The sequence below is a fragment of the Carcharhinus amblyrhynchos genome, chromosome 1 (genome assembly GCF_965287045.1).
Source record: "Carcharhinus amblyrhynchos chromosome 1, sCarAmb.v2.hapA, whole genome shotgun sequence".
In the NCBI taxonomy this organism is placed as follows: Eukaryota; Metazoa; Chordata; class Chondrichthyes; order Carcharhiniformes; family Carcharhinidae; genus Carcharhinus; species Carcharhinus amblyrhynchos.
In genome coordinates, this window is record NC_137324.1 from 132,344,931 (window position 1) to 132,361,817 (window position 16,887).

General features: G+C 40.0%; 1 protein-coding gene across 1 annotated transcript in view; it reads left to right on the forward strand.

Moving 5' to 3' along the window:
* lrba (LPS-responsive vesicle trafficking, beach and anchor containing) overlaps nt 1-16,887 on the forward strand; it is an 888,619-nt gene that overhangs the window by 108,370 nt on the left and 763,362 nt on the right. The window contains exons 12-14 of the mRNA XM_080192970.1: nt 4,462-4,614; nt 5,767-5,935; nt 11,502-11,581. Coding sequence (XP_080049096.1) covers nt 4,462-4,614; nt 5,767-5,935; nt 11,502-11,581 — 402 coding nt within the window. The remainder of the gene's footprint in view (nt 1-4,461; nt 4,615-5,766; nt 5,936-11,501; nt 11,582-16,887) is intronic.

Genomic DNA, 16,887 nt, shown 5'->3' on the forward strand with positions numbered 1-16,887 from the left:
GTACCATTTTAATAGAATTGAACCCAAATTAACTTGAGACTTGCTGCTTTAAGTAACACTCAAATACTTTATCTAATTGAATATAGAATTATTTTAAGAAAGCATTGCAAAATTCTGATTTTTAAAGTTAACTTTTTAAACTATTTCTCAGTTTTTGTAAAATTTCTCAATTTAAAGGGGAGGGTAGCTTCTATAAAATGTCAAAAGCAATAACTAGTATGCATGCTCCAAATATTCTTTTGTTTCTTCATTGGTAGCAAAATGAATTTTTAAAAGTCAAACAAATCTGTAGTTTTCAAAATTTGGCCATCAGTACCAATTTATTCTACTGTGCTGATAGAGCTAAATAATGAGCTTGTTTGGTATTTCTCTTGCATGTATAAATAAGAACCAACTTGCACTTGTGTAGATCATTCACATTTTCATGACATCCCAAAGTGCTTTACTGTCAGTGAATTACAGATCCAATACAGTTGGTGCCTTCATCCAAGTCATTATTATAGATCATAAACATTGAAGGCCCAGCATTCCACTGGTTATAGTTTGCTGACCTGAAAATATCTATTTGTCCTGACTCTTGTTTTCCATTTACGCTGACATATCACCGCAACATGATGAACTCTTCTGTGATAATGTTTTATGTGGCACCTTTTAGAAATCCAAATACATTACATCTACTGGTTTTCCTTTATCTACCTTGCTTCTTAGATTTCAAAGAACTCTACAATTTGTCAACACAATTTCCCTTTCATAAAACCATGTTGACTCTAAGAAAGCATTATGATTTTCTAACTGCCCTGCTAACTCCTCCATAATAATAATAGTATTTTCCCAGTGATAGATGTTGAAATAATTGGCCTATAGTTTCCTGCTTTCCACATCCGTACTTTCTTGAAGCAGTATTAACTTTTGCGGTTTTCCTATCTACTAGGTGTTTGCCAGAATCTGGGGAGTCCTGGAAAATTGTAAGCAGTTGGGTGGCATACAGTTAGCACTGTTGCTTCACAGCGCCAGGGACCCGGGTTCGATTCCTGGCTTGGGTCACTGTCTGTGCGGAGTCTGCATGTTCTCCCTGTGTCCGTGTGAGTTTCCTCTGGGTGATCCGGTTTCCTCCCACAGACTGAAAGATATGTTGTTTAGGTGCAACGGCCATGCTAAATTCTCCAAATTCTCAGTGTACGCAAACAGGTGCCTGAGTGTGACGACTATTTTCACAGTAACTTCATTGCAGTGTTAGTGTAAGCCTACTTGTTTCACTAATAAATAAACTTTAAACAATGCATCCATTATCACTACAGCCATTTTCTTTAAGACCTTTGAATGCAGGCCACCAAGTCCTGGGGCCTTGTCAGCTTTCATAGTCCCATTCATTTTTCTGGTACTACTTTTCTTCTTTTCTATTAATCTCGATTTGTTTTAAATTCTTCCCTTTCCATGGCACCAGCTTTTCTCCTATTCTTGGGATTTTTATTTTTGCAGCTTTTACAATGAAGACTGAAAATGTTGCTGTTATTTCATTGTTTAGTATTATTAATTCCCTAGCTCACCCTATAAGGACAAATATACAATCGAGCAACTGTTTTTCTTTTTATATTCTTGTAGAAGATTTTATTGTCAGTTTTTTGTATTTATTGCAAGTTTTCTCTCATGCTCCAATTTCTCTTTTTCAGTCATCCTTTGCTAGGTTCCAAAATTTCACTGATCTTCTACACACCTTGTTACATTGTAGATCTTTCAATTTGATATCATCTTCAACTCCCTTAGTTAGCCATGGATCGTGTACCCTTCTCACCTTTCTTTCTCAATGGAATATATCTTTGTGGGGAGTTATGAAATATCTCCTTAAATCTATACCACAGCTTGTCTTACTACTATTATTTAAAGTATTTTTCCATTCCACTTTAGTGAACTTTGTTTTCACATCTTTGTAATTGTCTTTATTTACATTTAAGACCTTAGTTTCAGATCCACATTTCTCACCCTCAAACTGAATGTTAAATTCTGTCATCTTATGATCACTCTTATCTAGTGAATCCTTTACTATGAAGTTATTAATTAATTGTCTCATTCTATAATTACAGGACTAATAGCCTGTTCCCCAGTTGATTCCAGAATGTATTTTGCTGAGAAACTGTCCTGTATGCATCCTGATTCCTCCTAGCTACCTTTGCAAATTCATCCAGTCTATATTAAGATTAAAACCTGCCATTATTGCAGCACCTTCCTTTACAGCCTCCATTGTTCATTTATACCCTGTCCTCCTATATGGCTACTGTTAGGGATCAATAAACTTTTTCCTTTGCTGTTTATATCCAAACTGATTCTACATTTTGATCCTCTGTACCAAGGTCATTTCTCAGTACTGTATTAATCTCATCCTATACTAACAGAGCACCCAACCCCCTTTTCCTTCATTCATGCACCAAAATGCCAAATAATCTTGAATGTCCAGGTCCAAGCCCCTGGTCACTTTGGAAAGATGTCTCTGTAATGGTCGTCATGTCATACTCGTTTATTTCTATTTGTGCTATCCGTTAATTAATTCTATTACGACTGCTGTGTGTGTTCAGCTAAACCATCTTTAAGTTTTTTTTTAACCACTTCTTTACTCTGACCTTATTTGCACACTGCGCTTTGTCCCCTTCTGGCACGCTGGTTATAATTTCCCATAATGCTACCCTGGTGAAGTTCCAACAGTTCAACTGTCTTTCCCCAGGAACATGTGCCCCACAAATCAAATCCTGTTTCTCCCACATCAGTCTTTGAGTTATGCATTCAAGTCTCTGATTGTATTTGCTCTCTATCAATTTGCTCACATTTCAGGTGGTGATCCAGAGATTATTACCTTTATGGCTTTTGCTTTATATTTTAATCCCTAGCTGCTCATATTCATTTGCAGAACCTTTTTATTAGCCCTACCTATGTCATTGGTATCCATATGGATCATGACATCCTTCTCTTCATCTCTATTTTCCTCCAGCCTGAGGAAATATCCTTATCCTTGGCATCAAACAGGGAACACAGCTGTTTGATCTCATGTTCTTGGTTGCAGAGAACAGCATCTTCCCCCTAACTGCACTATTCCTATTACAACTAGATTCCTTTATACTACGTCTCTTGAAAGCCTCCCTGCACTGTGTTGTGATCAGTTTTTTCATCCTCCCTTCAGTCCCTGCTCTCGCCCCACACAAGCTGTAAGGGCATCTGAACTGCTGGTCAATTTCAAGGGCTGAGGCTCCTCCATTGTTACCTCTAGGTCCCTATACTTGCCTGTATATATGAAGTAGCTTAACTAGTTAAGGTATAAATTGAATTCATACTGCAGCATGATTTTCCAATTCCTATACTCAGCACCCCAATCGATGAAAGCTAGCATGCCTTATGCCTTCTTGACCTCCTGGTCCACCCGAGTTGCTGCCTTCAGGGAACTGTGGATCTACATGCCTAGATCCCTTTGTATGCTAATATTTCTGAGGGCTCTATCATTTACTATATACTTTCCATCTGCAGTAGACCTTACAAATCTCATCACCTTTCATTTGTCCAGGTTAAATCCCATCTGCCAACTTTCGGCTCAGGTCTCCAGATGATTTTTATCCTGTTGTATCCTCTGACAACCTTCATATCTGCCACACCCCCAATTTTTATATAATCTGCAAATTTACTAATCAGACTACCTACATGTTTCTCCAAATCATTTATGTTAGAAACAACAGAGGCCCCAGCCCTCATCCTTGTGGAACATTGCTTGTCACAGACTTCCAGTCAGAAAAGTACTCTTTCAGTGCAAAGCTCTGCTCTCTATGCCCAAGCTAGTTTTGTATCCATTTTACCAGCTCACATTGGATCCCATATGACTTCACCAGTTACCAGACTGGTTCAGTTTAGTTGTGATGTATTCAGTTTTGAGTTCATTTCTCATCAAACAATGCACTAATCAAAGAACCAGTATTTGGATATGTTGCATTTCTCCAAATTTAAAGTTCTAATCTAGTCAAAACTTGTGTGTTAAATTTTAACACTTTGACTTTATAAGAGATTGTTGTCCATATTTTTGAAAGACATATGATTCTTAGTGTTAAAAATAAAAACAGTACATATATTTCAACATGTTTGTGTTTCAAATACAGACTGTTGTGGCTATTTGTGCTCACTTTTCTTAAGCATGCCAAATCAGACGACAATTTATTCATAGGTCTTCAAGAAGCTGTAACTAATTATTCTTGAATTGAGTGTAATGCACGCATTTACAGAAGTGCACTATAGCTTGCGCATTTCTCAAGCCAATCAATATTGTGAAAATAGTACATTCCTTGTGGCGAAGCCTAACTTGCTGATTTTGCTAATAAGTTGGATGTAAGAATAAAACAATCTGTTCCATGTTGAGATGTATACATATGTTCAAACAGTTAAAAAAAACTGAGCAATGTTCAATTTCTGAAACCCGTGTTTTCCTTGCAGTCTTCCAAAGTTCATATCACCAGAACTGTGTTGGAACTGTGCTTGGCTTTTGCCAAGTATTTGAGTAACTTGCAGAATGGTGGTCCTCTACTCAAACAGTTATGTGATCACATTCTTTTGAATCCTGCCATTTGGATCCATGCTCCAGCCAAGGTGAGCATTTGATGTTTTTCATTTTTAAGTGTATTTGAGTTAAAAAAAAAGTTGCCAGTATAAACTGGAAAGTGTTTTTAAAAAAAAATTGAGGATGCTGACAGGACTTCTGGGCCTGAGTTGTAGGGAGAGGTTGGCCAAGCTAGGACTTTATTCCCTGGAATGTAGGAAAATGAGGGGTCACTTTGTTGAGATGCATAAAATCAAGAGGGGCATAGATAGGTTGAATGCACAATCTTTTTCTCATGGAAGAGGAATTGAAAACCAGAGGGCATTGGATTAAGATGAGAGGGGTAGATTTAAAAGGGACCTGAAGCTCACCTTCACAAAAGGTGGTGCTTGTATTGAATGAGCTGTCAGAGTGGTTGAGGTTGGTACAATAGCAACATTTAAAAAGCATTTGGGTAAGTAAATGATGAGAAAGTATTAGAGGGATATGGGCAATTAGCACAAGCTGGTAGGGCACCATGGTTTGCATGGGCCTGTTTTCTGTGCTGTATTGCTCTATACTCCGCCAAGATTTATTACGCAGTATAGTTGAGTACAATTTACAACATTTGTTTCCAAATGTTAAGAGCAACCAACTTTATTTAATGCTTTAGTTACCAATTCAAACTTGTAACTCTTACTAAACATTAACTACAATTATTTAACTGAAGATAGATACTATCAAGTTTAGAAAAAATCTTGGCCAAGAAATATCCCTGATGAAGAATCCTTCAGGACACACTTCTTACAATGGTGAATCTCTGTAGAGTTGTCATTGACAAATGAAGGACTGCACATGTCTTTTGTCTACAAATTCTTTGCTTCTCTGTCATCCAGCCAATTGTGTAAGCGGAAACTGTTCACAAAACCAGTGGAGAAATATACAGCGATAACATTTTGTTCTTCAGCTTTGTAAAATTGACCAATAAAAATTCACGAAGAACTGTAAATTTCAGTATTCTTTGAATCCTCATTTTTCTCTGAATTGGACCATGCTGCATATGTCTTTGAGTTCCTTATGGATGTTTCAGCTCAAAGTTTAATTGAAAGCATTTTATAGTGCGGAGAAGGTTAAGACTCACCAATTGAGGTCTTGATTGTACAATGTTATTGTTTCCATTTGGTGACAAATCTGATAGTTTTTCCTCATTTATTTCAATACAGGTTCAGTTGCAGCTCTACACTTACTTGTCTACTGAGTTTATTAGTACAGCCACAATTTATAATGCAGTCCGAAGAGTTGGTACTGTGTTGCAGATAATGCACACTCTGAAGTACTACTATTGGGTAGTGAATCCTCAAGATCGCAGTGGAGTTGTTCCCAAAGGTCTGGGTAAGCAAAGACTTGCTGTGATAAGAGTTTACATTGTGGTGGTTTATTTTGTTCTGCTTACTCCAGTTGTAGCCAATGAACAGTGGAATAAATAGTGCATCTGAGGCCATCGTTTCCATCTGATTCAGCACCACTGAATAAAACTGATCTGTGAAGTTAATGCAGCACAGGTGCAACCAGAAATGCAGAGCATCATGAAAAACAAATCTTGTTTGGGAGCTGCAACAAGGAATAGTATAAAAGAAAAGTTTCCAGTTTCCAAAACTATTGCTTTGGCAAAAAGTAAATTTGTTTGGAATTTACTTGAACTCTGTTGAAGTAAGAAGCACAGAAGATGGCCTTTTTGGTGTTAATACCATTTCAATTTGATGTTTAAATTTGTTGTACAGTGCAGAGATATTTTAACTGCTGGTCTAAGGCTCAAACCAGTCCATTTAGGAACTGCATAAGCAGCAGCTGTAAGAAAGCAGCTTTCACAAGTGATTATTGTAAAATAATTGATTTTATATGTTAGGCTTGTAAGCAGGATAAGTCTCAAACTAAATTTCTAAATGTCAGGCAAACATTAAAGGAATGAAAAGTAAATTGATCACTATAAACTGGGCTAAAGTGTTGTTGGGTAAATTGTAAGAAATATCAACTGTGACAGGAAATGGATGGGTAGACAAGTGTCAGATGGAACACTCCTTTTATCGCATTGGTGACAAATTGATTCATCTTCAAGACTGTCCTTCAGTCCCTAATCCTGCATTGATTTCGAGTCTGAATTCAGTTTTATTGTTATGATAAATTAGTTCTGATAGTGCTCTCACAGTGTGAGGCAGGATCAGCAGGATAACACATTACAATTGTGTAGTCAGAGCCATTCAGAAAGATGATTTTATCTCTGTCCCCTTTCTTGTTAATTGGCCTTGGCTGTTCCTATGCCAAGCAATTCTTTGCTGTGGATCTGCACAATCACTTCCTGCACACTCTTTGGCAAAGACACACAACAGACAGTTTTCCTTGGTGTTAGAACCCATTTTGATCATAGTTCTAAGCATCACTGTGGCATGTCCGCTACTGCAATTATTTGAACACTAGTTGCGTACAATACTATTTCACTGGACATCCACATCTCTGCACACAATTATTATGCTAGCAGTTCATTTTGGATCATGGAATAGAATCTCTTTAGTACAGAATAGAATCACTTTTTAGTACATTTAGCCCACCGAGCCTGCACCTACCAAAATCTTACCCCGGCCCTATTTCTGTAACCCCACACATCTACCCTGCTAATTCCCCTGACACTAGGCTTAATTTAGCATAGCCAATCTACCTAACCCGCACATCTTTGCACTGTGGGAGGCAATCTGAGCACTTGGAGGAAGCCCATGCAGACATGAGGAGAATGTGCAAGTTCTGCACTTAGTGACCCGAGGCTGGAATTGGAATTTAGTGCCCCGGCACTAAAGCAGCAATGCTAACCATTGTGCTGCCCCCAGAATCTGTTCAGTGCAGAATGAGACCATTCGACCCATCCAATGTGCACCAGCTCTCCAATAGAGAGCCTCACTCCAAGGCTCACCCCCGCTCTATCTCCATGATACCACATATTTATTGCACTGATCCCCCAAACCTTGTGCGACACAATGGTTAGCACTGCTGCCTCACAGCTCAGGGACCCAGATTCAATTTCAGCCACAGGTCACTGTCTGTGGAGTTTACACCTTCTCCCCTTTTCGCTGGGTACTCCAATTTCCTCCCACAGTCCAAAGATGTGCGGAATAGCTAGGCCATGCTAAATTGCCACTTAATATCTCACAAGCATAGGTTAGAGGGATTAGCGGGGTAAATATGTGGGGTTACAGGAATGGGGCCTGTCTGGGACTAATATTGGTGCAGACTCGATGAGCCGAATGGCTTCCTTCTGCACTGTAGAAAATCTTTGGACCTTTGGGTAAGCATTCTCCAAGGCAGCCTTCACGACACACGATAGCGCAGAGTCGCTGAGCAGAGACTGATAGCCAAGTTCTGCACATGTGAGGATGGCCTCAACCAGGATCTTGAGGTCATGTCACACTATCTGTAACCCCCATGACTTGCCTGGGCTTGCAAAATCTCCTGGCTGGAGACAGTACACACTTCTTTAACCTGTGCTTAACCCTCTCTCCAATCACATTGACTGTACCTTTAAGACTTTATAATCTGTAAAGGTTCACATTCCAAACATTATTTTGTAAATTGAGTTTGTGTCTTTATATGCCCAGTTTGTGAACAGAGCTCCCACTTACCTGACAAAGGAGCAGTGCTTCGAAAGCTAGTGGCTTTTGCTACCAAATAAACCTGTTGGACTTTAACCTGGTGTTGTGAGATGTCTTAACTGTGATACCAGCCAGGCAGGCTAATAAATTACATGAACCTTTATTTTCTGCAGTAACCTTTGATATGGCACCTTTTCAAATGCTTTCTGGAAATTCGAGTAGTGTGTATACATGTTCCCGCTATCCTCAAAGAACTCTAGCAAATTGGTGAAACGTGATTTCACTTTCATAAAACCATGCTGATTCTTCTGAATTGTCTTGAGCTTGTGCAAGTCCCCAGATATAATCTTTGATTTTTTTCTAGATGTCAAGCTAACTAGTCCATAGTTTTCTGTTTTCTGCCTTCCTCCTGCTGAAAGAAAGCTGTCACACTTGCTGCTTTCCAAGCCGGTGGAACCTTTCCAGAACTGAATGGATTTGGGAAACTTAACAGCAGAGCATCTTCTAATCTATTGATCACCTCTTTTATTTAATACCCTAGCATGAAGTTCATCAGGACCCTGAGACTTTTGTCAATCCACAGCTCCATCAGTTTGCTAGTGAATGTAATTTCACCAAGTTTCTCTCTTGCCACCACCGTCTGATTTACAGCTATTACTAAAACTTTTTTTTATAGTTCAATGCTTCACATTGAATACAGAAGCAAAATATCTGTTTATTTCACCCACCATCTCTTTATTATTTACTACTAACTCTTCACTATTACTCGCCAGCCTCCTTCCTCTCGTACTCTAATTTCTTTCTCCTGATTAGCTTTGTCATCCTCTGTTGTGATTTATATACTGACCAATCATCTGGTTTACCAATTATTGTTAAGTTGTATATTTTTTCTTAAGTTTGATGCTTTACATAAGAACATAAGAAATAGGAGCAGGAGTAGGCCATCTAGCCCTTCGAGCCTGCCCCGCCTTTCAACAAGATCACGGCTGATCAGAAGTGGATCAGTTCCACTTTCCGGCTTTCTCCCCATAACCCTTAATTCCCTTGTCTGTCAGAAACCTATCTACTCGTGACTTAAATATATTCAGCAAGGTAGCCTCCACCACTTCAATGGGCAGAGAATTCCAGAGACTCACCACCCTTTGGGTGAAGAAGTTCCTCCTCAACTCCGATCTAAACTGCCCTCCCCTTATTTTGAGGCTGTGCCCTCTAGTTCTGCTATCCTTTCTAAGCGGGAAGAATCTCTCTACTTCTAGCCCCTTCATTATCTTATATGTCTCTACAAGATCCCCCCCTCAGCCTTCTAAACTTCGAGTACAGACCCAGCCTATTCAATCTCTCCTCATAGGCTAACCCCCTCATCTCTGGTGTCAGCTTAGTGAACCTTCTTTGCACTCCCTCCAAGGCCAATATATCCTTCCACAAATGCGGCGATCAAAACTGCACACAGTATTCCAGCTGCGGCCTCACCAGTGCCCTGTACAGTTGCAGCAAGACCTCCCTGCTTTTATATTCTATCCCCCTCGCTATAAAGGCCAACATTCCATTTGCCTTCTTGATCACCTGCTGCACCTGCAGACTGGGTTTTTTGCGACTTGTGCACAAGGACCCCCAGGTCCTTCTGCACCATAGCATGCTGCAGCTTTTCGCCTTTTAAATAATAATCCCTCCTACTATTATTTCTACCAAAGTGGGTAACCTCACATTTGCTAACATTTCCTCAACTTGTTTTGGTAACCATGGATGATCGGTCTTCCTTTGAGAATTTTTTTTCTCTGATTGCTTCCAGAATGTGCCATTCTAAGAAATTACCTTTCAAAACACTCTAAGAACTCCCCATCCAGGCTACTGCCAATCTAATTTTTCCAGTTTATATATAGATTAAAGGTGATTTCCATTTTTGTCACAAGCACCCAACATTTTTTCTTGTATACTTTTCCCTATTTTATGGTTGCTGTTCGGAGTCCTGTTGACCATTCTCGCTTGTGACTTCTTTCCCCTTCTATTTCTCATCTCCACCCAAAATGATTCCACACCCTGATCTCCTGAACCAAAGTCATCTCTTAACTATTGCATTGGTGGTGCCCTTGATCAGTACTACCCTTCCACCTTTAGTGAGCTTCCTATTCTTCTAGAATGTCATATATCCCTCAATATTCAGAACCCAATTCTTCTGATCCTGCGGCCATGTCTCCGTAATGGCTATCAAATCATTTAGTTCAATGTGTGCTATCAGTTGATTTGCTTTGTTATGAATGGTACACACATTTAGAGCCTTTAGTTTAGTCTTTTTTTCTATCAATGGAACATGTAGCCTTGATTCTTTGTTTTTAGTTTTTTTTCTCACTTCTCCCTTCCTGCTATCTTCCAACCATCATTTCCCGCATTGTTATTTTCCTCTCTTCCATGGTCTCTACTCCGTTGTGCCGCATCTTTTCACATTTGATCCCTTTCCCACATTATTACGTTTAAAGCCCTTTCCACTTTGAGTTACGTGGTTTAGACTAACACTGGTTCTAGTGTGGTTCAGGTGTAGGTTGTTCCAACGATACAGCTCTTACTTTCCCTAGCGCTAGTGCCAGTGACCCACAAACCAGAACTCACTTCTCCCGTGTCAGTCTTAGAGCCAATTTGCATGTGGTTTGGGTAATAATCTAGAGATTATAAACTTTGAGATTCTGCTTTTCAGTTTAGTCCCTAGTTGCTCATAGTCTATGAGCAGCAGCTGTTAGAGTGGGAAATAGTTAATGGTCAATGAGTATTTAAATTAGTCATTAAAAATTATTTAGTCAATCACATCACTGGGCTATCCCTTGAATTTGTTTTAATTTGACCCAGTTTTGTTATACTTAAGAGTGTAAAGGAAAATGGGTGATTTAATGTTGTTGGGAACAAAACAATATCTGGACGAAGTCCAAGTTTTGGTTTCCTTATTCTTATTGGAGTTTAACAGCAGTTGTCCTCAAAAAATAGCATTTCTTCATCTGTAAACTTAGACTTTGAGTTGCAAACCATTTGTTTTGTAGGAAACTTCAGAACTGGGCTCAACTGTACCTTCACATGCATTAACTGTCAATTGGGGGTTATTGTATTTGCATTATGCATGGGAGTGTTTCCACCTCTCCCTTTCTTAGTTAGAATAACTAATAGATCAGCAGATTCAGCATGGACTGTGCACTCGAACCGTTCAGGGAATTTATAACTATCTGGTGTCTCTTCCTTTGAAGGAATGCTTCAGGGTAGGCTTCACTGGCATTGATTATTTTTTCAAATTGCTTACATGTAATCTTAAATATGCTGTTTTTTTTTCCCCTTTCCAGATGGACCCAGACCAAACCAAAAAGAGATTCTTTCCTTGCGGGCTTTCTTGCTGTTGTTTGTGAAACAGTTGATTATGAAGGTGAGAATCTGAAATTTAGAAATGCTGCCCTTGCCACCAAAAATTTTGTATGCAGATATATGTGCCATATAGTTGCTCTTACAAGCTGTATTTCTTTGTTGAATCTATGTTGTATCTGGTTTGAATCCCCAGAAATGAATTAGGATACTTTGCTTCTGATGTCATACTGTAATACTTTTCACTCTGATAACAGTTTGCCAATTCTGTGAACGTGTGAATTGGAGTGGATGGGTAGAAGATTTCTCTATATGGAGTTCATCATCTTGAATGTTGTAACTTACCTCTTTATTTTGACTGATTTAATTATTGAATGCTTGCTATCGATTAATTCCACCAGACCCTTGTTGCACAGCTAAATGTTATAATGGGAAGTTAACCGAGGCAGATGAGATAAGAATGTGTCAGGAGATTCAACATGATAAGGTTTAAGGTAATGATTACAGGTGATATCAAGTAAAAAGACCAAAGTAGTAGATTATAAAAAAAACTAACTGACGCAATGAGACAAAAGCAAAATATTGTGGGTGCTGAAAATTTGGAAAAACAGAAAATGCTGGGAATACTCAGCTGGTCAGGCTCATCTGTGGAGAGTAAACTTCTCAGGAAAATGATATTGCCTCAGAACTGGGGAAAAGTTAGAAATGAAATAGATTTTTAAAGCAAGCGAAATGGGTGAGGTGGGGGCAAAGAATAACTAAAGACAAGAGTTTGTGAGAGCATGGTAGATGCGAAGTTGAAGTGACAAAAATGTTGATAGTGAAGGCCAAAGAGTGGGAATGGAACAAGAAACAGAATGTTCCAGATGTGGATGACAGAATAATAAACAGCTGCCATTGGAAAACTAAAACTAAACAAAAGCAAGTGAAGATGACACTCAGTACAGTGCATACTTCCACTTTTTGTGTTAATTTGGTATTATTACAATTATACAGCTCTTTCTTAAGCTTTTCCCTGCCTGGTTGTGGCTGTGTAACTACAGTGCTGAAAAAATAAATTCTATCTCATTGAGGAGGTTTCAGGATAATACACTTCAACAGCTGTGGAAACTCAGCTTATATTTTGACATATTCCAGCACCACAGTTGAGACCATCCGCAGCATTCTAAATAAAACAATCCATAGTGTTCTTAAAAAATAAAGGTCAATTCACCCCATCACCCATCATCCTTTACAAGAAATTCCAGGATCTGGATTGGCATCTTCACCAAACCCCCTTGGGCTGTACCTTATCTGTGTACCAAGTTTCATTGCAATCCATTGACTAGTTTTTGAGAGATTTTGTGGACAGTCTAACAGGGGTCAAGACATTGCCTCCACCACAGAAGGTTGGTTAGAGTAATGAGAATAAGACGAAATATGCAATGGAAAAGAAAGCAAAATGTCACAGATTATTGTATGAAATTGCTAAACTTAGTGTTGAGACTGGAAGACTGTAAAGTGCCTAATCAATGCATTTGGTGCTTACTTCGCATTTCTTGGAGCACTGCAGAAGGCTAAGGACATAGAAATCAGCGTGACAGCACAATGGAGAATTGAATTGATCACCTGAAATTCTGGGATCATGCTTGTGAAGTGAGCAGAGGTATTCTGCAAAGCAGCCTACTGCCTGATCTTCTCGGTGTAGAGCAAGACCCTTCTAGTGAGCAGCAAATATGGCATATTAAATTTAATTAAGTATCCTCTTTATCCAAGGCCCCAGACACTACTACCAGCGATTTGTGTGTACTTTTCATTCTGCATAGTGTATCTTACCTTGGATGGTGAGGAGGGAAAAGGGCAGATGTTACATCTCCTGTGCTTGCTTGAAAAAGTGCCATGGGAAGAAGAGCAGTGTTGCGGATCCTTTTGGAATACTAAAACGAGTGAATGCACGAATGGCGACATCATACTTGGAGAATATTGGCAGTGTAAAAAGTGTACAGGAACACACGGAACTAGCAGTTGATGTACACAGATCTCAGAAGATGGCAGGACTTCTTGAGATCAGTTAGCAAAGCATATGAGACCTTGGGCTTTATAGATAAAGGTATTAGAACATAGAACATTACAGTGCAGTATAGGCCCTTCAGCCCTCGATGTTGCACCGACCTGTGAAAACCAATGTAAAGCCCATCTAACCTACACTATTCCAATATCATCCATATGTTGATCCAATGATCACTTAAATGTCCTTAATGTTGGCGAGTCCACTAATGTTGCAGGCAGGGCATTACACACCCATACTATGAGTAAAGAACCTACCTTTGACACCTGTCCTATATCTATCACCCCTCAATTTTAAAGCTATGTCCCTTTGTGCTAGCCATCACCATCTGAGGAAAATGATACTCACTGTCCACCCTATCTAACCCTATCTTATATGCCTCTAAAGTCACCTCTTAACCACCTCTCTAACAAAAACAGCCTCAAGCCCCTCAGCCTTTCCTCATTAGACTTTCCCACCATACCAGGCAACATCCTGGTAAATCTCCTCTGCACCCTTTCCAATGCTTCTACATCCTTCCTGTAATGTGGCAACCAGAACTGTATGCAATACTCCAAGTGCGGCCGCACCAAAGTTTTGTACAACTGCAACATGATCTCGTGGCTCCGAAATTCAGTCCCTCTACCAATGAAAGCTAACACACCCTACGTCGTCTTAACCCTATCAACCTGGTTGCCATCTTTCAGGGATCTATGCACATGGACATCAAGAGCTCTTTGCTCATCTACACAACCAAGTATCTTACCATTAGCCCAGTACTCTGTTACTCCTTCCAAAGTGAATCACCTCACACTTTTCCACATTAAACTCCATTTGCCACCTCTCACCCCAGCTCTGCAGCTTATCTATGTCCCTCTGTAACCTGCAACATCCTTCTGCACGGTCCACAACTCCACCGACTTTAGTGTAATCCGTAAATTTACTAACCCATCCTTCTACGCTCTCATCTAGGTCATTTATGAAAATGACAAACAGCAGTGGCCCTAAAACAGATCCTTGTGGTACACCACTAGTAACTAGTATTGAGTACAAAAGTAGCATAGTTATTCTGAACTTGCAAAAGTTCTGGTTCTGACACAGTAGAAAGTTGCCTAGTTCAGGTCGCCACATATTAGGAAAGATGTGAGGATGTAGGGTACATATTTCAATATGGTTTCACTGATGAGGCAGTTTTAGCTACAAGGTTAAATTGGAGAGGCTGGGGTTATTGTTCTTGAAGCTAAGATTGAAGGAGATTTGTTAAGATGTGTGCAAGATTATAATGGGTTTAGGTAAAGTAACCAGAGAAAAGCTGTTCCTATTAGCTGATGAAGGACTCGGGGGTCACAAATTTAAGATTTTGGACAAGAGGTACACAGAAAATGTGAGAGACCCATTTTGATTTCTTTTCATTTGCATGTTTGTCTTAATCCTGTTATTCTCTTGCTTTGCTTTTGGATGGCAGCTGTTCATCATTCTGTCATTCACATCTGTGGAGAATTGAGAATTTGCTACCTTTAGCTAACAGGCTAGTGAATGATAACATGGATAAATAGTGATGAAGATTTGAATCTAAAGGGAAAGATATATACAAAAGAACATAAATAGTAAATGAGAAGATGATGCTTAGTAAAGTGGTTAAGAAGACTAAAGGCAAATAAATAAAAACATCAACAAGATGAAATTAGAACAGTGAAGGCAACTTTTTAAAAATTCATTCATGGGATTTGGATGTTACTGGTTGGACCAGCATTTATTGCCCATCCCTGATTGCTGTTCATTTTGGAGCATTTGAGAATCAACCACATTGCTGTGATCTGGAGTTGCATGTAGGCCAGACCAGGTAAGGATGGTAGATTTCCTTCCTAAAGGACATTAGTGAACCAAATGGGTTTTATGACAATCAGCAATGGTTTCATGATTACCATTAGACTCTTTTAAATTCCAGATTCTGAAATTCAAATTTCATCATTTGCCATGGTGGGATTTGAACCTGGCTCCCCCTTCTTGCCCTAGGTTTCTGGATTATTCGTCTAATGATAATACCACTATGCTACCAGCTCCCCTAAGTAACCGGGAAGTGCTGGAAGATTGGGAAACGGCTAATGTTACGCCGTTGTTTAAGAAGGGTGGCAGGCAAAAGGCAGGGAATTATAGGCCGGTTAGTTTAACGTCTGTTGTAGGTAAAATGTTAGAATCCGTGATCAGAGAGAAAATAGCGAGGCATCTTGAAGAGAATTGTTTGATAGAGCAGACGCAGCACGGTTTCGATAAGGGGAAGTTGTGCCTGATGAATTTATTGGAGTTCTATGAGGATGTGTCTAGGGCGGTGGATGGAGGAGAGCCGGTAGATGTGGTGTTTCTTGATTTTCAGAAGGCGTTTGATAAGGTGCCGCACAAGAGGTTATTACAGAAGGTTAGGGGGCATGGAGTTGGGGGTAGGGTGTTAGCGTGGATAGAGGATTGGTTGTCAAATAGGAGGCAGAGAGTGAGGGTCAATGGGTGCTATTCGGATTGGCAGTTGGTGACTAGTGGAGTGCCCCAGGGATCGGTGTTGGGGCCTCAGCTATTTACCATTTATATAGATAATCTGGAGGAGGGAACCGAATGTATGGTATTGAAATGTGCTGATGACACCAAGATTGGTGGAACGGCAAATTGTGCGGAGGGTGTGGAAAGTCTGCAGAAGGATGTAGATAGGCTGGGCAAATGGGCCAGGAACTGGCAAATGGAATTTAATGTTAGCAAGTGTGAAGTTGTTCACTTGGGTAGGAATAATGGTAGGAAGGACTATTACTTACATGGCGAAAAACTGCAGCATGCAATGGTGCAGAGGGACCTCGGGGTCCTTGTGCGTGAGTCGCAAAAACCCAGCCTGCAGGTGCAGCAGGTGGTCAGGAAGGCAAATGGGATGCTGGCCTTCATAGCGAGGGGGATTGAATATAAAAGTAGGGTGGTCTTGCTGCAACTGTACAGGGCACTGTTGAGGCCGCAGCTGGAGTACTGTGTGCAGTTTTGGTCGCCGCACTTACGCAAAGATATTTTGGCCTTGGAGGGAGTGCAGAGAAGGTTTACTAGGCTGATACCGGAGTTGAGGGGGTTGAACTATGAGGAGAGGCTGAATAAACTAGGCTTGTACTCGTTAGAGTTTAGAAGAATGAGGGGAGATCTCATTGAGACATATAAGATGATGAATGGGATGGATAGGATAGAGGTGGAGAGGCTCTTCCCGCTCAGAAAGGACAGTAGGACTAGAGGGCACAGCCTCAAGATAAAGGGGGGGGGGGGGGGGGGTGGTGGTTTAGAACGGAGTTGAGGAAGAACTTCTTCACTCAAAGGTGGTG